We start from the raw sequence: 22,756 nt of genomic DNA, 5'->3' as shown, positions 1-22,756 counted from the left end.
AAGCTCCTTAAACTAAACGAAATTAATCTGGTTCTTTTTTAAATAATATGGTCTACAAATTAAAAGAAAATCCAAGTGAAATTAAAAAAATTAATTTAAATTAATTTAAATAAAAACAAGTAAAGAGTATAAGTTCGGGCGAAACCGAAATATATACCCGGCCAAGGTATCGAATATCTTCGTTTCAACTTTCTCTAAACTATCGATTTTGAGTCAATTAGCTTCAGTAGTTACTGATTTATCGCAGTTTTCGTGTTTCTGTAAATTACCGTTATATGGGAGGTGGGCGTGGTTATTGCTCGATTTCAAAGATTTTCAACAGATTTCTTAGCTAATCCCAAGGCAAGGCTCGTACCGAGTTTGGTACGGATTGGTGAAGCGGCTACTGAGATACAGCATTTCATCATAAGTGGGCGTGGTCCTGCCCATTTTCCAACAATTTCTTAATAACACTATTTTTTACCAAAATTCTGCTTCACATACTAATTTTCAACGATTTGTGTCCAATATGAATGATTTTTGAGAGCCCAAATATGAAGCGATTTCAAGTTTCTTTCTTTTTTTTAATAAAAGATAACTAAATTTCACGTCGATCTATCTATGTCGATTTTTAAAAAAAAAGCTATGTTTTTTTATTTATTTATGTTGAAAAATGAAAGAATAAAAAATTCACGCTTCCATTTTTTTGGAAAATACTTGAAATTTATTTCAAATGTCGGCAGTTCTTTAAAAAAATATCCATAAACTTTTTTCAATAGGACATATTTATTTAATTAAAAAATGTATTTCATTCGTTATCTATACTAATATATAGTGTAGTATGGTGTCGGTTTTCATTTCATCAAATTTCAAATCTCCCTGTAACTTAAAAAAATAAAACCTGTGCACATCTATGTAGAATCCTAGTTCTTTTATTTGACTTCTCATTTTGGAAATTCGAAATAACGGTGTAGATGTGATGACCTTCAAAAAAAAAATAGATGGCAACTCTAATTAAAAATGTTATCAGCATATAGTTTTCTTAAAACTCTTTCGTTTGACACTAATATTTCGATATTGCATTTATGTATCTTTCGTATAAGTAAAACAAATTCGACTTATCGAACAGGTGGCAACCCCTTTAAAAGTATTTTCAAACAAAAATTTTTCACCTGGCATTGTTACACATATTTCAATTAACTGATGAATTAAGTTGAATTGAATTTATTAAGGATATGGCAACTCTCCTAAATACAGTTTAGAAGTAAATTATTTTCAAACCCATTTCGATTGATACCCATCTTTTGACAATCCATTTAACTTATTAAATAATTTGAGCTTAATTGTTTAAAAAAAAAACACCAAATGTTCAGCTTAAGGATTTCTTAACACTCGTTCTTTTGATAACCCGATTTTAAAATTGAATGTGACTTATGTATAATTAAACGAAATACCACTTTCAAAACAGGCGGCAACCATCTTAAAAATTATTTTCTAACTAAAATTTCACATAACTGATGAATTAGGTGGAAATTTATTTTTAAACACGTGGCAATCCTCCTCAATTTAGTTCTTAAATAAAGGATTTTAAACCCATTTCCATTTATAACCATCGGTTAGTAACTCATTTAACTTATTAAATAAATTTAGTTTAGCCATTTGAACTGGGGCAACCCTCAAACACATCAAAAATGTTCTAAATTGTCTAATTAAGCATTTCTTGAAGCTCTTTCATTTGACATCCATCGTTAATATTTCATATAGGTGGCAACCCTATTCAAAATATTTTTAAACTACTACCTTCTTAAACCTCTTTTGCATGACACCCATATAGCGATACCTTATTCACTTAACAAATTCCTTTAATTAAAATTGAATTACATTTTTTTAACATGTGGCAACCCTCATATACGTAGTTAAGTTATAAAGCCTTTTCAAAACCATTTCGATTGATACCCATATTTAATAATTGATTTAATATTTTAATTAAATTGAGCTTAATTTCTTAACAGGTGGCAACTTTTTTCGAAAAAGTAAAACCTTCTTGAACATCTACACCCTAAGCCCAAACGGTGTGGATGTGATGGCATTGATTATTAAATTATTTGAATGCAATTTTTAACCAGGTGGCAACTCTTTTCGAAAAAATTAAATCGAACGAACGGTGCAGATCTTTTAGGCTGCACAAAAAATGCCTTCGCGTATTATATATAATAGATAATTTGGATTTAACTTTTTACACAGGTGGCAACCCTCCTCAAACTCATAAAATATATTCTCAATGTGCAAACTAAGATTTCGTAGCACTTTTTTGTTTTATATCGATAATTGAATAAAATTCGACTTTTCGAACAGGTGGCAACCCTATTAAAAATATGTTCAAATCATCTTAAATCTCTTTCGTCTGACACCCATATTGTTATACCTATTTTAATTACCCCATTGCCTTAATTCAAATTAAATTTTATTGTTTAAACAGGTGGCAACCCTCCTACACGCAGTTAAGAAATAAAGTATTTTCAAAACTACTGCGCTTGGTACCCAATTAGCAAATATTGATTTAACCATTTAAACAATTCGAACCTAATTTTTAAACAGATGGCAGCCCTCTTCAAACACTTTAAAAATATTCTAAACGTTCCAACTAAAGATCTCTTAACACTCATTCGCTTGACATCCATATTTTTATACTTCATATAAATTAGACTTTTCACACAGGTGGCAACCCTCTTCAAAATGTTTACAAACTACTACATACTTAACCTTTACCGTCTGGCACAAATACATATTTCTATTACCTAATTCCCCCAATTCAAATTGAATTTGATTTTTTTAACAGGTGGAAACCCTCACAAAGTTAAGTTAAGAAACAAATATTTTCAAAACTATTTCCATTTATGCCCATTTTATAATAATTGGTTTAGCTTTTAAAATAATTTGAACTTAATTTTTTAAATGGTGGCAACTCTTTTCGAAAAAGTTAAACCTTATTGCACACCTACAGCCACAGCTCTTTAATTTGGCACCTCACTCTTGAAAATCGAACAAACGGTGTGGATCTGCTGACATTGATTATTAAATTATTTAAATGCAATTTTTTATCAGGTGGCAACTCCTTTCGAAAAAATAAAGCTTTATTGCATATCTACACGCCAAGCGCTTTAATTTTGCACCCCAGTTTTGAAAATCGAGCGATCATTAAATTTAAACGCGCAAGTACTGTTATCGATTTTAACGCAAAAACAACTTCTTTCTGCATTTCACTTATTTTGCTTACCATTTTTCTACTTCTTCAAATTTTTACTTATTCAACACCTTCCTCCTATAATTCCGCCTATAATCGCTTTTGAATGTTCGATGTAGTAAATGCATATTTTCGTACATTTTTTATCTTCTTTGCTTTCGCTGAGATTTATGTATGTACATAGCTAGAAAAAATTTGTGTGGATCTTTAAGAGCATTTATTCGAAAAGTGCATATGTAAATAATTCCCACATAGCCATACAAATCCGACATACCTATAAAATATTTCTTAACAAATGCTTTTCGCTGTATTTGTATGTCTATCAACAAAAAAAAACACACATTTCATTCTTCTGCATCGACAAATAGCTTTAAATTCAAAAAACATAAAAAAACCACTTATCGCTTTAAAATTTAAAAAGTCAATAAATGAAAATATTTTTCTCTTCTATGCATTCCACAAACAGCTACTGATAATCTAACGTCTGTGATAATCTCAGATTCGAAGCAGAATCTCAAGGATACAACGGTGACATCGATGAATGCAACGCAAACACCCTCTGCAACTACAACCACCACTGTCACCACAACGATACCGCCAATGCTGGGCATGGGCGGTGGTGGCAGCGGCGGTGGTGGTGGCGGTAATGGCTTGGGGGGCGGCGGCGGCCATAGTGGTGGCGGTGGAGGAGGTGGCTTGAGTGTTGCGAGCGCTACACTAGCCACCAGCAATCATCTAGATGTGCCACAAGCTGGAAATCCAAATCTGCTTAGTCCCGATGTGCTCAATCAGCGAAGAGGTGAGTTGGGATTTTGTAGTGATAGACACCTAAATAGAGAAATTAAGGGAGTGGGAGGATAGCGAGTGAGCATTGAAAGGAGTGTGATTTACTCAAATAATTTTAATGAGTATTCAAAGCGATTTTCAAACGCAGTAACCGTAATACAGATTTTCGATATGCATCGGCGAGTGAAATGCGGCAATGTTTGACTGTACTAAGCCAATTATAATTTAAGCATTTAGAGATTTTAACACAAATTCGGAGTAGTACAAAATTAACCCTTAAGCACATTTTCAGTTTAGACTTATTGCTCGCATTTAAGATGAATTTCGAGCTTTGTTGTTTTCAGAGACTTATAGTAAAATTTGATGGTAAATATTTTTGTAGAACATTTTGACCCGTTATATACCGGTTTTACAATTATTTTTTTTCTTTTTCTAAGACCGTAGACCCTACTGAATAGGCGGTAAAAATTTTCCACAGAAATATTATCTGTCATTTTTTATATAAAAGCGCTGAACACATCGAATGTCTACAATTAGAATGTGAAGAGGGGGCAAACTTTGACCCCTAAAATAAAACTCAGACTAAAACTTTCAAAGCGCTGATATACAGTGACGAACAAAAGTATTATCAGAGTGAATTTTTCTCAATATGTGCAAGGTTTTTTATTATAATTTATTTTCGAAAATTTTTTATAAAAATTTAGTTCATACTACACCAAAAACATACACCACTATTCTGCAACTCTTTCGTATTCGATTTTTTCTATAAATCGTAGAAATGGTATGCTGTAATCCGAATCGTATTTTCGAAATTCGTAACAATGGCATGCCTAAAAGCGAGCGAGTAAGAAATTTACAGGGCTTTTGCGTAATTTTGTACGAAAACAGTTCCGTGTCGGAAGCGAGATAAAAATTATTCAAAAAGATGTAAATCGATGTGTGTTTCAAAGTATGTTCGAAAACTTTTTTATATGAAAGAAACTGCACAACACCGCCAACAAAAAGAAAATGCCAAAAATCAGCAGTATTTTGTAGCCACAAAAAACTCGCACTTTATTATTGCATGGGCTATAAAACTGCATACGCGAAAATTTTCCAAAAATTCCTAAAAAAAAATTGTTAAGCTTTGGTGAAAATTCGCTGAATTTTTGCACAAAGGTTGAAATGTGGATTTGTATAGTGTTTGTTATAGAATGATGTACATATATTTTTATAAGAAAATAATTGAAATTAAAAAATATGAATTTATTTTTGTTATTTATGGCCTTATAACAATTATATTCAACAATTTTATTAAGCTTGAGGCCGTTTTTAATGAAAATTTTTGTAAAAAAAAACATAATTTACATTTTTGGTAGAATTTAAAGCTATCACCACATCTCTTTATCAGACTTCTTCCACTGTGATTCGATCCAACGATCCCAGCTATGGCGTCTTGTTGAATAAAAAATATGAAAATAAATAGTCAAAACTTTGTAATATTTGGCGGTCTTAAAATCATGCAACTGAGTGTACTCATTAGCAGTAGAGCAGTAGGCGGCGAATTCATATCCGGTATTTCAGATATCGAAACAAAATATTGTATCGATATCGAATCAAAACTCCTAATATCGATTTAATTCACCGATATATTGAACCTTGATATTGATATATTGAATATCGTATCGGTATCGCTCATCCCTACCGTCTGCCCAGAGTTGCTAAAATTTGATTAAAAAAAAAATGTGTGCATTGCCTCTTTTAGCGAATCTATGTATTTTGAAATACTATATAACGGAATAAAAACCCAACTCTGTCGTTTCAACTATCCTGTTGGTAGATGTCCTCTCTACTACCTGTCACTAGATCGTATGGATATAGTGTTTTCCCTACCATTTCTGTAGATCTTACTCTGTCTTCTTGGTTCGCAGAGTACCTGCATACGTTTTCAAGGCGGGTAATCTTAGCCCAGAGACCATATCTCCATTTGAGCGCCATAGCTCCTGCACTAGGCCTATGTCATAAGCTTCCCCCTCCGAGGTAAGCATGAGTTCTGGCAAAGTGAGCTCATTGTTTTGAAGATTCACGCCATTGACCTCCGCGCCTTCTGTTAAACTGGCTCGCAATTTTGTGGCAGCATCTATGTTGGTGTTATTGTTGTGACTCTTGTCGGTAGATACAAGCAGCCCAATCCCCATCGCCTAGGGTGGCGTATCTTTTCGGCCTCTTTGTTGATTTTCAGAATTTTCAAACAGCTGTTGGTCAGGAAACATGTAAGTGCCTTCCCGCCTTTCGTTGGTATGCTCGTCTTTTAACGCTACAGCAAGCAAGCAATTTAACGAATGCGAAAACCCTGTTAAGAAGCGAATATATAGGGTCCGGTGTAATTACTTTGCTAGTCCCAATTTGCCATACTTTTCACTTAGCTTTATGCATATGTAGAAACATAAATTATATTTAAAAAAAAATTTCTTTTTATCTTCTAATACCTTGAACATTCTAGGAAGTCGTCGGCCATCTATATTACCAGTACCGGATATGTTCACCTCATCTTCTTTTAGCATATCAGGCAACGATGATGGCGAAGAAGGCGATGAAAGTGAGGACGAAATCGACGATGATGTCCCTTGGCGATCGCCGTCCGAGAAAATAGCGTAAGTTAATATGAATTTTACACAAATATTAAAAAAAAAATATTAATAATATGTACATATGTAGGTATATGTATGGTACTTGTATATTTCTGTATGCACCCAAATCCATAAATTCACAAAATCCATTTAATACGTTTTTCTTTCTCCTATATAAAATAGACTAAATAACTTCCTTCTACTTAGTCCTGGCAAGCCGTTGGTTATAGCGTTTTTGTTTTTTTTTTTGTTTTGTAAATTTGGACACTCAGTGTTTTTTACAACTGCATAGAAACAGCATACATACATAAATGTCACGATCTACATTTATAAATAGTGTTGTTTTTGATTTTTGAATGGAGATGGTGTGTGTATTTGTTTTATTCCCCCACTTGTTGTCCTGTATTGTAATCAATTGTATGCCAACGAGTAGGTGTCTTTGTGCCAAAGCTAAGTAAATTCTAAGTACATTTTTTTTTTTATGTAAATGAGAGAAAGAAATTCGAATATTGTATATATGTATGTGTATATACGATAAGAGCGCTACGAGAGGTTAGTAAAAAACTGAATACAAACATAAGACTTTACCGATGCATAACTACTTACATAATTGGAGGCTGTCAACTGCGCCTAAAATACATTTCTCCTTACGGGTGTAAATGAGATACATATCTTCGATTTTAAAAACAAAACAAAAAACAACATTAGAGATCGTAAAATTGTTAGATTTATCGCCTTATGGCAAAAACCCAGCTTATATTATCTAATATTGACACTCTTCATCGCTTACCTACCCACCAACTATTATTCAACCATTATTTTCCACTTCCCACCCCCCCAAGTGCCCTGAGTGGTCATTTTCCGCAATCGCGTACCTATTCACTGATCATGAGCTCCTCGGAAGATTCAAATAATCACAGCTGCTGTGCCAGTCAACCGCAACTACAACAAAGCGAGTCACGCTATCGTATGCTTGCGAAAAGTTTTAGCTGCGATAGCGATTGCCGTCGTGTACTGCCATGCAATTTTGTGAGGCGTAATCGCGCACTCGCTCAATGCATTGATGGCAATGTAGATGCCGCCACTGCCGCCACTGCTGCCACCGACACTTATTGTTCGCTATGTTCAACCAACACCTGGATACCGGCCACGACGGCGACGACCACCACCTGCTCGACGACGACTGGCACCCAACGCACTGCTGTCACTTCGAGCAGCTCCACATCGGGCGGCAAGCCGTCGCGTCCCATCTGGGCAATGGATTATTTACGGTAAGTATGGCATGCGGCGTCATTGTGGTCTCACCTATTCAACAATATTCATCTACAAAATACATACTAAGTTCTTCTCGTACCCATCGTTTATTTGACGTGTGTCCTGCTGCAGTTTTGCGTTGTTTTTTTTTTTGACGTTGCCGGTTTTACTTCTTCTACTTCACCAAAAAAAAAAAGAAAAGAAGAGTTGGTTGATAAGCTTCCGTTATTGAACCGCGCCGTATGAGGCTTTTTGAAATGCTGATACAACAGATAAACACAACCACATACAAATGTGATGTTCAGACATACAATTGCACACTCACACACATGAGATAACTGGCTTGCATATGTGTTGGTTAAATGAAAAATTAAGACGAAAAGTAGTTGAGCGTTAATTAATTTATATACTAACATTTAATTTTTTTGGTTATATGCCTAATATACTATTATACTAAACACATACACACATAAGTGTATACTAGGCGACAAATGAAAGTGTACACCTTGTTCTAATATATTATGCACAATTATTTTCGTGAAACATTTTTTGCATTAATTATTTTGAAATTATAGCTCATTCTATAATATAAACTAGAATTGAAAAAAAAAATCTTCAAAATTTTCAACTTTTTCAGAATTTTTAGAAAATTTTCAATTATGCAGTTATTTGGCCCATTCAATTCCAGTCTAAGAAATTCAAGTCTCAGCGGGCTATTTTTTTATTTTTTTATTTTGAGACTGCCCTTTTCGATTTTTTTATATAACAAGAGCAACTTACAAAAACTGGCGTTGATTTTTTTTTTTTTTGAATTTTATTTATACTGCAGACCAAACATTTTATTTCATAAGAAATTCATGCTTATATGAAAAAAATGCAAAAATCTGTCACCAAAAAAAATTCTCAAAACTCAACGGGTTTTTTTAGCCATTTTAAACTTGCACTTCATTAGACTAAAATTTAATGGACTACAAATCCGACTACGCGAAAATTTTCTAGAAACTCTGAATAAAAATTAAAAAATTTGTTTATTTGTTTTATATGGTTTATATTATAGAATGAACTTTATTTTTAAAATAATTAATGAAAAAATTTTTCATGAAAATAATTGTGAATATTATATTAGAACAAGGTGTACACTTTTATTTGTCGCCTAGTGTATATGTATAGCTACTAATAAATAATTAAGGTATTACATATATTAGTATTTAATGTTTATATGGCTGGCACGAATTTCGCTATTATAAACCAAATTAATTTGTTAGTGAAAGACAAAAAAGCCTTATTTAAAAGTTTTTGAAAACCTACTCGTAATAGATAGGTGTGAATCTCTGAATTGTTGTTTTGTATAGTTAGCCAGGTGTAATTATTTTTGGTATTTTAAAATTGTCGTACTCAATTCAGGCTCAATCAAAAGTGTAATCCTTCGACTCACCAGCACCTGTTCTGATTAAAAAATGAAGAATCACATTTATCATATTGCAATAGGCGGAAGAGACACTTGGGGCCTTTTTGATGCGCGTTCTCTCCGTGGAGTCAACTTCAACTCGGATCAACCTTACGGTTGTACTTGACCTGATTACCGCCCAGATCTCACTGAGCTAAAATAAGGAACATTTAATCTAGAGTAGAGAACAGTAAATGGTTTTTAATGAGAAGCTTTTTCATGGCAGAAGTACACTCGGAAGAATTCTAACTTGCCTGCTGAGAACAACCGCTGTGACTTATTTTAGGTGCTACTTAAAGAGAGGTCAGACATTCCTTTATTATTTCCGCTTGGGAGGAAGATACTTACCTTCCTTGTTGACATTACACAATTGAGCATCCAATCGAGTGTTCCCTAAATTCCCATTCATCAAGCTTCAACTATTCCGAGTAAGAATTAACCTCCAAATCCAAAGCGCCCAGTGGCCATAAGTCTTACAGTAGCCCTTTCTAAGAAACCTAACCTACAAAGCCGATGGACGCTACGTTAAGCATTACGCAAAGAGAAAAAATGTGAGTGGTCCTAAGTGCCACTGACTGACCAGCGTACTTAGTCTTCTCTAATGCAGTCAAGTACTCCATAAAAAATAAGAACTTTAGTTATAATTTCATAGAGCCTGGAAATAACTAGATGAGAGAGTTCCCATCACCTTGTCTTTTGACCCCCTTCCCTTTGCGATAGGCGCGAGAGCTTTCCATATATAATGAAACCCATATAGAAGGAAACCCAGAGATTAGATGGCTACCACCGAGAACCACTAGAAGTCGGAAAAAGCGTTCACAGTGAAGTGTTTATGTATGTATGAACTCGTAATCGTGAATAGGGTGCCTTTGACTGAACTACCCTTGATGTACGCCGACAACTACGAGAAATCCTGTTTTTGATATTCAGTTCAATAACGCACTCCGATTGGCATAAAATATGTCTATACCTGTGAGAGGTGCGAGGGCTTTCAAAACTACGGCACCCAAGCCACTCTTAAAAATTGAAAGAATACTTAAGCGTCTTAAACTAAGTAAATATTTTATATGAAAGTATATGTATATTTACGAGTTATTCTTAAGATTTGTAGTATTTAAACATAAACATAATGCATTTGTAAACCCAATTATTTGTGTTGCATACATATTTATGATGGAATGTAAAGTTATATATGTATGTACTTATATATAAATGTTGCCTCTGTAATATTTATGTATGATTTTTTGGGCACAGCATTATTGTAGTGAGTTGAGAAAAGTTACAATAAAATTGCAAGTGTTCCTTGTACTAACTTTATGTTTTGTGAAAATTGTTTTCAATGTTTTTTTTTTTATTATTTGCAATGTGGTTACTGTGTATGAAACTGCTTAGCATTTTTTTTTTTTAACACCACACTATTCCACTCCTTTCCGCTTCCTTAAGTGCACTTTAATTAATGTTTATATTCCCTAAGGTATTTACCTCATTTAAATAGTTCAATGATTGCTACTAATGGAGCGTGTTTTAAAAATTACTTAAGTTCTGCAGTTATATTCCCTGGATAAGAAAAATTAATGCAATTTTTAAATACCTGTAACACAAATCTTGCAAAATCATTATACGTATGTATATATGTATGTCTTCGTTTCGTTATACTTTTTTACAGCATCGTTAAGGGTTTCCCGCCCGTCTCCCCATTCATCGGAGTCAGTCCGACGCTGTGTTATTTGCTAAAAGAGAAAAAACCATTGTGTTGCCTGCAACTGGCGCAGGTGAGAAATGAAAATCAATATTACTACACTTTTCCTACTACTTACATATACAAATATGTTTAAGGATTATCTATTATAGTACAGTGACTCAAACAAGCATTAACGCGATGATTTTTTTCTAATATTCACCATGTTTTTCAAGTTAAAATTTTTTGGTTAAATCTACTATTCCTTTGTTTGTAAGAGGTGAACTCGCGAATGGCTGTACCGATTTCTTTACAATTTTGAATACCCACTACGGATTTTCTAGGGATGGTTATGGGCTAAAAAAAAATTTCGATGTATGTATCAAGGGGGCGTGGCACCACCTGCAAGTGCTCATTAAATAGTACTGGAACTTGGTATTAAGAATTAAAATAAACTATTTTAATATGTCCATCAAAGGAGAAAGATTCAAAAATTATTTATTTCGAAAATATTTTTGAAGAGGATTGCCTACTGTTTATAAATTCAAATCCAGTTTAATTAACAATTTAAACGAAATATTTTAAAATTGGTATCAAAAGATAGAGCTTTTACTAAGCTTTGGTTCTAGAATATTTTTAATGGAGGTTGCCACCTGCTCAAATAGTTAAAATCAATTTTATTAATAAGTTAAATTAAATTTTTTAATATTTATGTTTTAGAAGATTGTTGCCACCCGTTTAATAATTCGAAATTATTTTGGTTAACAAGCGAATTGAAATATTTTTTTATGTATAACAACGGATAGTGGGTGTAAGTAAAATTTATGTATAAAATATTTTTGGAGAGGGTTGCCAACAGTAGGAATGTTAAAGCTCAATTAAATGAGAGGTCAAAAGCATTACCATACGGGTGTCAAACGAAAGAAGTTAAGGAAAGCTCTTTCTCAAAAATTTAGTTAAATAGTTATTTAAAAAAAATTATACAAAAGAGTTGCCACATATCCAAAATGCATATAAAATAGCTGCCGAACTACTGCAGCATTTTCCAGGTGGAAGTATTGGCCATAATATTGGCGGTGCTAATGAGCAACAACCTAGCAAATTAACAGGTGCAACTCTGTATCGACAACAATGTTGCCAGATTCACAGTTTTAACTATAAATTACAGTTTTTTCGGAATTTGCGCTTTAAACGAAGAAAATAAATTTTCGCTTTTGGTTTTATTGTAAGTAAAATGCTAGGATAAAACAAGGAACAAATGGTTTCAGCTGTCCTTTGCATTCCAGTCACCACTGCAAATGTGAAAGAAATATTTTCCCAAATCAATTTGAATAAAACAAGAAATAAACTAGAAATTTTAAGAATTAAAGATGTCTTAAAAAGTGCTCCTGGAGGTACTGAATTTGAGGTGTCAAATCAAATGACTAAATTTCAAAACAATTAACACAAAATAATGAAACGGAATTTAATTAAAACAAGTGATTTAAAAGTTATCTAATGTTAATGAGCTTTTTTTGATTTTTTCTACATTCTGTATACATAAACAAATTTTTTTTTATAAAAGAATAAAAAAATATGTTAATTTGAAAAGTATTGTGAATATTAAAAAAACCCAACAATTATTGTTTGAGCCACTGTATATACATTAGCGTGGGCCGAAAATCCTCTTTTTTAGAATTTTGATTTTTATTAGCAAAAATATGGTTCATTTTACTCTAAAAATAAGCTGTGTGAAAGATGAAAATTTTTGATAAATAACTTAGGCTCGCCCAAGTTCATCAAAATTCAATATGCTCAAAAAATAAAAATGTATAAATGCATTAATTAATACATTTTTTTTTACTAAAAATATCTTCGAAAGTGTTAGTCCTACATAATTTGGTATATGGACCTTTTTATAGAGAATCTAAGTAAGCTACGACAATTTTTTTAGCACCTGAACCTTGATGGACTTGGGCGAGCCAGATTAGCATTATGAAACATATTTTTGCTATTACCAATCAAATTTCTAAAAAAAGCGGATTTTCGACCCAATCTTATATACACACGTACATAATATGTATGTACGTACATCTTGATCAATATATACATACATAACCATATGAATTTTTCCTTATGCTTATGTAGGTTTGTGAGCACTGTAGCTATCGCAATGCCAAGGAGTATCAATGGCAAAACAAGACGATTATACTGGCAGCCGATTATGCATCGAATGGCATTTACAACTTCATCATACCGTTACGTGCACATTTCCGTTCGAAAACGTCGTTAAATCCGATTATATTGTTGTTGGAGCGTCGACCGGATGTGGCCTTTCTCGATGCACTCTCGTACTTTCCACTGGTAGGTGTCAGATTATCAATATTGCCAAAGAGCACTAAGGTGGTAGTGAGCTAAAAAGTGCAAGAAGAAAGTAAAGTTTTTTAAATGTTCTACAATATTTTATGTTTATATACAGTGTACCCTAGACCACCCATCCAACCCCTCTAAAATATAGGGAAATATATTTTTTATTGAAAAATGCAAGAAATGGGATCTACCAAATCAGGGATGCTCGATTTGTTGGTGGTATTACCGATTTGCGGTTTCGATAGGAAATGGGTTAAATTGATCAGAAGTTATTTTTTTTTATTAGAAATGCATGTTTTTACTGCAAATTCGGATTCTGAGGATAAAAAGATGTAGTTTTTCTTTGAAACTTTTTCTCTGAAAGTACTTTTTCCAATCTCTAAAAGAACTTCGAGCTTCAGGTTGGCCTGGACTTTTGAAAGGAGTGAAAATATTTGTATTGGAAAAGGAAAAACATGAATTACCTAGTCAGGGAGGCCCATTCTTTCCAGAAACTAGTTTCCGACAAAACTTATGTACATCCAAAAGATAGAGCAGCCCCGATTTGGAAGGTCATATTTTAGAGGTTTTTCAATAAAAAACAAATTCCTCCCATTTTAGAACGGGTACACAACTGGTCTAGGATACCCTGTATACATCCATACATACATACATATTTCATTTTTCTTTATTCATCTATACAGACATAAATTGTGTGATTTTTCATTTTTATTTTTTTTTTTAATAATTTTCAATTTTTTACTCGCCCTCCTAGGTGTATTGGATGCTCGGTTCAATCGATTGCTTGGATGACCTGCTACGCGCCGGCATTACCCTTGCCGAGAGTGTGGTGGTGGTGAATAAGGAGCTGTCTAACTCAGCGGAGGAGGATTCGCTGGCCGATTGCAATACCATTGTTGCTGTGCAGACAATGTTCAAGTGAGTGTAGCAGACTCGTCAAACAATTATTTGCACTTGAATGCGCTTTCACAAATTTTTTATAAATTTTATTTTTCGTACAATACTCATCGCCTTTCTAGATTCTTTCCGAGCATAAAAAGCATTACAGAACTATCGCAGAGCTCCAATATGCGCTTTATGCAATTTCGTGCGCACGACAAATATGCGCTGCATCTGAGCAAAATGGAGAAGGTACGAATATGAAATGTAAATATTTAATAGAAGGGAATTTTCCAAAAACAAAATGTTTTACTTTTCGGTTTACCGTTTCGTTTCACAGCGTGAAAAGGAGCGTGGCTCGCACATCTCGTATATGTTTCGTTTGCCTTTCGCTGCCGGCGCAGTTTTTAGCGCCTCCATGCTGGATACGCTGCTCTATCAGGCGTTCGTCAAGGACTATGTGATTACGTTTGTACGCCTGCTGTTGGGCATCGATCAGGCACCGGGTAGCGGTTTTTTGACTTCGGTAAGAAAATATTTGACGAAATAAATACTGAAATGGGGCTATTCACGCCAAAGGTAGAATAATGAAAATTTCATAGCTTTTAAGTGGTCTAAAGTTAGTCGTATAGCTTTAGTTGAAATGTTGTTTATGTTTTGGCTTTGTCCTGGTTCTTGGTGCCTGGCACACTCACAACGGCGAATAAATTGAAGAGCATCAGCAATAGAGATATTGCCACTAGAAATCGCCAATAACAAAAATGAAGCTACCGCAGCTGCCCCAGGAGGGAATTCATTCAAAGATAAATCCGGCTGAACGTGAATTTTTTTTTTCGAGCTGTAATTACACAGAGACGCCATACAGAGACAGTAGAACGCCAAAAACTTATTATTCTAGAATAAAAATTTTTAACCAAATAACCAGCAATCCACAAGAAGAGAGATCCCGCTGTTTGCGAATCATTCCTTCTTAGCATACCTAAAAAATTCAATTGAAAAGGGCCTCCCCGAGCCGTTTGAGACACAACGAGGTTTCAAACGAAAGACTTTGTCTACCTAGGGTCCACTGTCAGCCTGGAAATCAAGCGAAGAATTACTTGTGGCAGTAGGTGCCAGTTTGGGATCAGTAGGTCAATGAAAACCAGAGCTCTCTCCCTCGACGAACGAAAATTACGCTTTACAAATTTTTCATCATACCAGTCATTTCAGATAGCAAACAAATATGAGAAGGCTTTGGATTCTTTCGGGAGAGCTATTCTGCGCAAGATCTATTACCATATCCGTGCGGTCGACTGGTACCGAAAAAGATAGAATGACCTGTATGGGGTTTTTAATGGTAAGGACATAGTAAAGCGCATAAAAATAAAACGATGACGCTGACTGGATCATAAAGAGAACATGGATGACCTACACAATGAATTGACCAGGCGCAAAAGGACTTGTCTCAACTCGCAATGAACAACTAGCGCAACTTCGCCATGAAGAGAGGTAACTGGCGTATTTTACTGCCTCAGTTCAAACCGAAAAACGGTTGTAGCGCCAAAGCACTAAATCTAGTGCTTAAAGCACCAAGTTGGCAACTATGAAAGCAGGCAAGCTCTCGTAGAGAGAGCACGTCGTCTTGCAACAGCAATCGATAATGCCGGATGAGTCTCCTTCAGACAGTATGGCTTTAGACCTGGAAAACCAACTGCAGCGCGGCGAGTCAGCTCTGCTTAATATGCGGTGTCTATCCTGGCGCGTCGTTCTGTTTGTTTGATTTTACTTCCATTTATGGATGACCTTATTTAAAATCTGATAATATTTTTATGAACATAAAATTTTACTACATTTCAAATAAAATGCATTAAATAAGTAATAAAATTATCCGGCTTAGCGTGGAATGCCCCATTTTTTTATTATTTTTGTAGCAAATTTGTGCATAATAATAGACTCACAAATTATCCTTCTCCGCCCCACAGATGCGCATCACCAAAGATGATATGTGGATACGCACCTATGGTCGACTGTATCAGAAACTCTGTTCGACAACTTGTGAAATACCGATTGGCATTTATCGCACTCAGGACACATCGAATACGGAAGCATCACATGTGAGTAATTCACCTGTAGAGAGGTGGGGACCCTTTTCCGCTTTCGGAAAGCACTGTGTGCGCTTGCGACCATCGGTGAGTCCAGACAAAGTATGTAGTATGTAACTGAAACCAATAAAAACGCTCAAATATTAACAACAAACTCTAACAAAACTAAAATCAAGTTTAATCAGCAATACTTCTAATAATTATGTACTTACTAACTTGCGTACTTCATAAAAAAAAATCTTGAATGAGCAATGATGAGCACAATCATAACACGAACATGCAATCAAACATAAGGTGCATACACAACAACATATAAAAAGAACAACACTTTCAAACCTTTTAGACTTTTTACCTATTTAGCTTTAACTTCTTTGTATAGAAAATATACCTCGCAGGAACTGGCTTTTTACATCTTCCACACCACATTACCCACATCTTAGCAGGGCGAATCTTTTTTCAGTTAGCGAACCCACTTGTGGAACCAACTTTGTGTCTCATATAAGCAATTGTTCCCTTCCAATTTTATAGAAGAAAAGCACTACAAAAATCATACTTAGATTTAGATGGATATGTGCCTCCTTACTCTGAACAATAACTCTTCCTGTTCGAGCACATTTAAGAACTCCAGTAGATTAGTTGGTGAAAGATAGTGTATATGTTTTAGCTTCAGAGTGGATAAACCCAGGCATTCTTGCCGTCTTGCCGGAGCTAATGCTCAGAGGTGTTAACAGAAATGCCACAGAAACAGCAAGAAACGTTCCACCGGATTCCGAGATTTTATAGATAATTTTTTGGTCTTCAATGGATTGTTGATGCACGAGAATCTACTGAAAAGCTTAGTTTTTTTAGACAAGCTAATAAGTTTCCTATTATACCGCTCCCTTGATACTGGCGCTATCAAGTCACATGCTTGGAGTGTACTTCTCTCATTTCCTAGGCTCCAAAATGGCGGCGTCAATGCATTCACCTATCTTCAAATCACCTGTGTATCAACATAGGCAATGCTTTACGGAATAACCTTCGTTGCTCACAAAGCTGGCCGGTGTAAGACCCTTCCAAATCGTTAGCGGTGATGTGAGGACACGTAGCCAAAACTATTGAATTTGCGCGTTTTCGCCGACACTGATCTACAAGCGCCTGATCCCAGTTACGTCGGAAATACACGGGTCTTTCGCGATAGCTGAAGATCTTCACCTGCGACGGTAGACCGTTTGCGATGACTGCATGCACGGAGCGCGAGTTTGAAAGGCAGATGTCTCTAGGTGAATTCCGCTTATGTCTTGCCTGTACCACTTCAAGTGCAGTAGTTGTCGACATGGATGCTTGACCTTCTTCCTCTAAATGACAAAACGGAACGGTTATGATTTTTTAATGCAGAGGATATGTTAGGTTAGATCGGGTTATCTCGCACAAAGTCATAGACACTGGCTGAATCCAGTTCGGCCAGAAATTCAGAAGAATAATGGAGGAACGAGCATCGGCGAGCTCTCGGCAGAGCAGGACAGTGGCGATTTCCTCCCCTTGGCGGCAGCTATGACAGTAGTCTAGGAGGGACTGTGTAGTCCAGGCGCCTAAAGTCCTCTGGAAGATCTTTCAAAATTCTAGAGTGCCCAAACTTCGTGTCACTCCATTTGATTAGTGTATTTAACGTAGAGGATAAGGCGTTATGCGCTGAAACACCAAAATGACCGATTACTTTCAAACACAGGCCAGCAATGCCACTTCCGTACACCAACATGGGAACATCGTCGGGGTTAGTGACCTGCGAAACTCTCCTTAGTGGCTAAATTCAACTTTAAGGAGTAGAAGCTAAACTGTAGTGGGGAAAGGCCACCGCCCTTTATTTAGTTCTTGAATGCTTCTCTAAATATTACAGCCAAATGTGGACAACACTGGTAAATAAATCGCTGTACGCCGTTTTAGTAGATGTGGTTTAGAGAATATCTCAGCTTCCTCTAGTAGTGTGGAACCGTAAATAATGTCAAAAGCGTTTAACATGCCTTGCGCTTTTAAGGCAGTGCTCTCACACGGGCTGTTTTGCTTAAGGCCGCGAGTTTCCTGCATATTTGTGGCATTAAGTGCAGGGGGGTTTGATGTGCACTTTAAGGTCGATATGAATCACCTTTTGCGGGCTAATTTTCCAGGTTTTATTTGTGGATATGTCGTTGCAACCTTATGGACTTATACCCCAAGGGATACGGCATTAACTGCCGACCAAAAAGGGCTCTTGCATTTCTCCGAGCTTGACGAATCCCCTCCAGGTTCGCCACAGCTTACTTACATAAAAGCTGAAGTTGTAGAGCATTAAATGCTTTAACGGCTACTTCATCAATCCAGCAGTCGGTAGTGACGATATAATTCATTTGCTTGAGTTTCGTATGCCTGAAAATGCTCGCTATCTTGGGAGGTAAAGTTATCTGCCTTGCCTTTCCTTGTGTATGCTACTGCCTGGTGAAGCCGGTTGACTGCGTCGATAGAGTCAACTCAGGGAGGGTGCTCCAGCCAGAGCATAGTCTAAAGACAAGCAAGAATTGCTAAAGTGTTGCAACAGGGTAACAGAACGATTGATAGAGTACGCTGATATAAACGGAGCTGGAAAATTAGCTGTCGGTGGTGCGCTTGAAAACATAAAATGGGAATATCGAAAATGGCTAGCTTGATACCTTGGCAAATCTCATCCAACCCTGAATTAATCGGTACCCTTAGATCGCCAGTTGGAGTAATTAATTTTAAGCAGAAGCAGCTAAGGGGAATGAAATGTTTCAGCTCCAGCTGTTCCAAAATCCATAGATACCCTTTCTCGGACTACCCAAATTTCACTTGGAAACTAAATTAATGATTATTATTCTTGCACAATGAACTTTATTGTCCAACTTTGTCATTGTATTATTTTTAATTTAGTACCCAGTGGAAATCCGGCATTATAGTAGATATGTTACAAAAAAAATTTACGAAGTCACCCTTAATCGCGGCTTCCTACATTAAATAGCTTTACTGTCTGAGAAAAATTTACGATTTATTTATAAACATTTTACGATGACACAACAAATAAAACACTTCCCTAAATTAATAGAATTATTTTTTAATTGCATTTTGTCCTTAGTTTTATGTATTATCTTTTAACGATTTTCTTAAATTTTCTAAATTTTATATACATTTTTTGCGCCTTGCAGCATTTATGATTCCTAAAGTTTTTGAAATAAATAGCTCTAAACTATTTAAACAATTCCCAGCCATTTCACAAACACAAATTAGAAACAAGAAAACTATGAACGAATATTTTAATTTTTGCTTGTATTTTATGGTAACTGAATTATGTACGCAAATATGTATATGGCTGTAAATGGGTTAATGAAAACTAAGCCTCTCCACTATGCTTAGAAATAATTAATTTTAAACCTTAAAAAAAACTATCAAACTTTTTCCTCTTACAATTTTATCACAATTCTTTTAGCTACTAATAAAGTACTCTTTTCATTAAATAAATACTCGTAAATATAAGATTTTTGTAATAGTTTTGTAATGAATATCGCAGTAAACTAATATACTTGTATACTGAAATGGTATATAAAATGATATCTAACCAATTTAATAATAGATTTTTTTTTAGATTTTAAAAATCTTTTAACTACTTAAACTGCTTTTTTGAAAAAAAAAATTACTTTTGCCTATTCAAAGCGATATCTAAAAATGATTTATAAAATTGATATTTAAGTAACAATATTTGCTTTGCTTAAATTTTTTTTTAGTTTAGGCTAGTTTTTTTGTTAAGTTGTTTTTTTGTTTTTTTAATTATCCTCAATTGGCAACCATTGTATTTAAACGTTGTTCTGTTTTTAAACATTTGTTGTAATTTTATAAGCCAATTGATCAATTTTCTTTCGTTTAATTTCGCAAAAAGTTTCAAAAATATTTTTATTTTATTTTTTGTTTTGTTTTCTAAATTCTGTGCAACATTTTAAATGCACGCTACTGGCGTTTCTACCACACACTAAAACACAATTTATTTTCTTTTAATATTACATACATGCATATGTATGAATGTCTGTACATATGTAAAATATTTACATTTCTTATTGCATCTCGCCTTAAACTTGCCCGAACTCCATTGCTACACACATGAAACAGTATTTATCTGCCAGCAAACAATTGCTATCGAAAGTGAAAAAAAAATTAAGTCATTGGCTATTGCATTTCAGAAATTCAAGCAAAATTATTTTAGAACTAAATAAAATCGAAAGCTCTACATGAATTTATTTAAAATCCAGAAAAAATATTAAAATTAAAATATTGTAAAGTAAAATAAACTCTATACGTAAATATGTAAAGTATATTGGACTTGACCTGTGATACTAGCGCACACGCACGCAGTGAGTCTCTATTTATCTCTCTCTCTCTCTCTGCTTATTTTGTCGCTGCTGAGTATATTGTATATAAACTACATACATACATAAATATATAAAAATGAAAATATATTTTCGCTTCTGTTAATTAGTCGTTTTCAAAATGGAGTTATCAAAATGCTAAGCTTAATTTATTTGTGCTTCTGAACAAAAAAGTTGCATGTGTTGCAATATTTCGAGAACGTTTGTACATACATACTTAGTATGTACATAGCTGGCATGAGTGGCTGTTTGCCTTTTCAAAACCCTTTTTTTTTTTTGTTTCAAAAAGTGCATGGCTGTTTGTAACATACTTATGTACATATATACTCACCGCCTGCGCTTACTTTTCCTTTTGTTGCTTGTTGCTTAAAACCGCATCCGCTTCTTAGGCTTTTTATGTAAGTTTTAATTTTTTTTATTTTAATTTGAGTTTAAAAATCACATTCTGTCTTAGTAAATTTTTTTTTTTTTTTAACAGATAAGCGCTCTTAGTTTTATAGTATTAAAATTCTTAACTCTAAAATTTGGATAATTTGGATTTTAGGCTTAAGACCTCATACGTGATTTTTCTAATTTTTTTATTTTTTACACACTTTTTTTGTTTTTTTTTTTTTAATTTTTTTCTATACCACCGTACGACAGTAAATTTTACACACCAAAAAGTCAATATACTCCCGAAATAATGGGCCAAATAAAAACTGCGTTTTTAGTTCTACACTCTGCCCTCAGGATTTGCTTTTTTAGGACTTGGAAATTTCAAAGATTAATTAGTTCAATAAATTATTCAAAAATTTTAGTGCGAAATAGAGTAGTAACATGGGTATTAAATGAAAAAAAAAATCCTGTAGAATTTACAAGGATAAAATTAAATCATATAAATATTATTTAAAAATTCAGTGCAACGTATATGGACACCAAATGAAAGAAAATAATCTGTGAAATGAAATATAAAATTAAAAATTGGTACACAAGAACGAATAAATATTGAAATTGTCCTTTTATGTTGTATCTCCTTACATGTCCACAAATTTGCAATATTTATTAAAAAATAAAAAATTTAAAAAAATTTTCAACACCTATTCGTCTTTATGACGCAAAAACTATTCTTTGAAATTTCTGTGAAATTAAAAAATAAAATTAAAAATTGGTACACAAGAACGAATAAATATTGAAATCGGCCTTTTATATTTTATCTTTGTACACGTCCAAAAATTTACAATATTTATTAAAAAAATAAATAAATAATAAGGCTTTGCTACACAAGAACTTAGAAATATTGAAATTGTCCTTTTATATTTTATCTTTGTACATGCCCAAAAATTTACAATATTTATTAAAAATAATAATAATTGAAAAAATTGACAAAATAATAAGGCTTTTTCAATACCTATTCGTCCTTATGACGCAAAAACTATTCTTGCATTTAGTGCCCATACTATTATTTAACGTTGCAATGATTTTTTTAAATAATTTTTATATGAAATTTTTGAAATATGAAAGTTCTTTAAAAGAAAATCCTTACGTCAGAGGGAAAAAACAAAAAACGCATTTATACTATATATGGCGCGTAGTTTCGTGAATTCATTGATTTTTTCGTGTGTTTTGAAGTTTTTTTTAGTTTTCTCCACACGGTGCAATTAACTAGAATTCGATTTGTACTTGCTCATTTGAAGCTTCTTAGATCAAACTTTAATTCATAGAAATACTAACAATAATGCAATGTTGTTTTCGTTGTTTAATTTAGTATTGCTTGGTAGTATTCGAATACATTTGTACATACATAATTAGTTAGGTAGACATACTTATTTAGAAAAATACATTTGTAGCTAAGAAAAGCTTTGGTAAACCGAAACCCATTCATTGTTTTCTCTACATTTTATCGTGCATACATACATACATGCATTATAAACAAAAATCCACACGCATACGTATGTATACATACCAATCACACACATATATGTAGAAATATGTTCATACACTGCCGGAAAAAAGTATTGGCACAGCAAGTTGTTCACAATGTAAGCACCAATTTCTATTCTAATATTTTTTCGTATTTTTTTTTTAA

At 34.0% G+C, this 22,756-nt stretch overlaps 1 protein-coding gene across 1 annotated transcript in view; it reads left to right on the top strand.

Annotated features, from left to right (window-relative positions):
- Positions 1 to 22,756, top strand: part of LOC118742893 (potassium channel subfamily T member 2) — a gene marked incomplete at its 5' end in the record, with an annotated part of 163,069 nt that overhangs the window by 127,995 nt on the left and 12,318 nt on the right. Inside the window, 8 exon segments of the mRNA XM_036475311.1 lie at positions 3,690 to 4,022; positions 6,492 to 6,642; positions 10,986 to 11,091; positions 13,125 to 13,340; positions 14,101 to 14,264; positions 14,366 to 14,477; positions 14,566 to 14,751; positions 16,187 to 16,318. Coding sequence (XP_036331204.1) covers positions 3,690 to 4,022; positions 6,492 to 6,642; positions 10,986 to 11,091; positions 13,125 to 13,340; positions 14,101 to 14,264; positions 14,366 to 14,477; positions 14,566 to 14,751; positions 16,187 to 16,318 — 1,400 coding nt within the window.

This window comes from Rhagoletis pomonella, unplaced genomic scaffold (assembly GCF_013731165.1).
Source record: "Rhagoletis pomonella isolate Grant_MI unplaced genomic scaffold, Rhpom_1.0 Rhpom_scaffold_00007, whole genome shotgun sequence".
In the NCBI taxonomy this organism is placed as follows: Eukaryota; Metazoa; Arthropoda; class Insecta; order Diptera; family Tephritidae; genus Rhagoletis; species Rhagoletis pomonella.
Note: the sequence above shows the minus strand (reverse complement) of the source record. Positions and strands in the feature narration are given on the sequence as shown.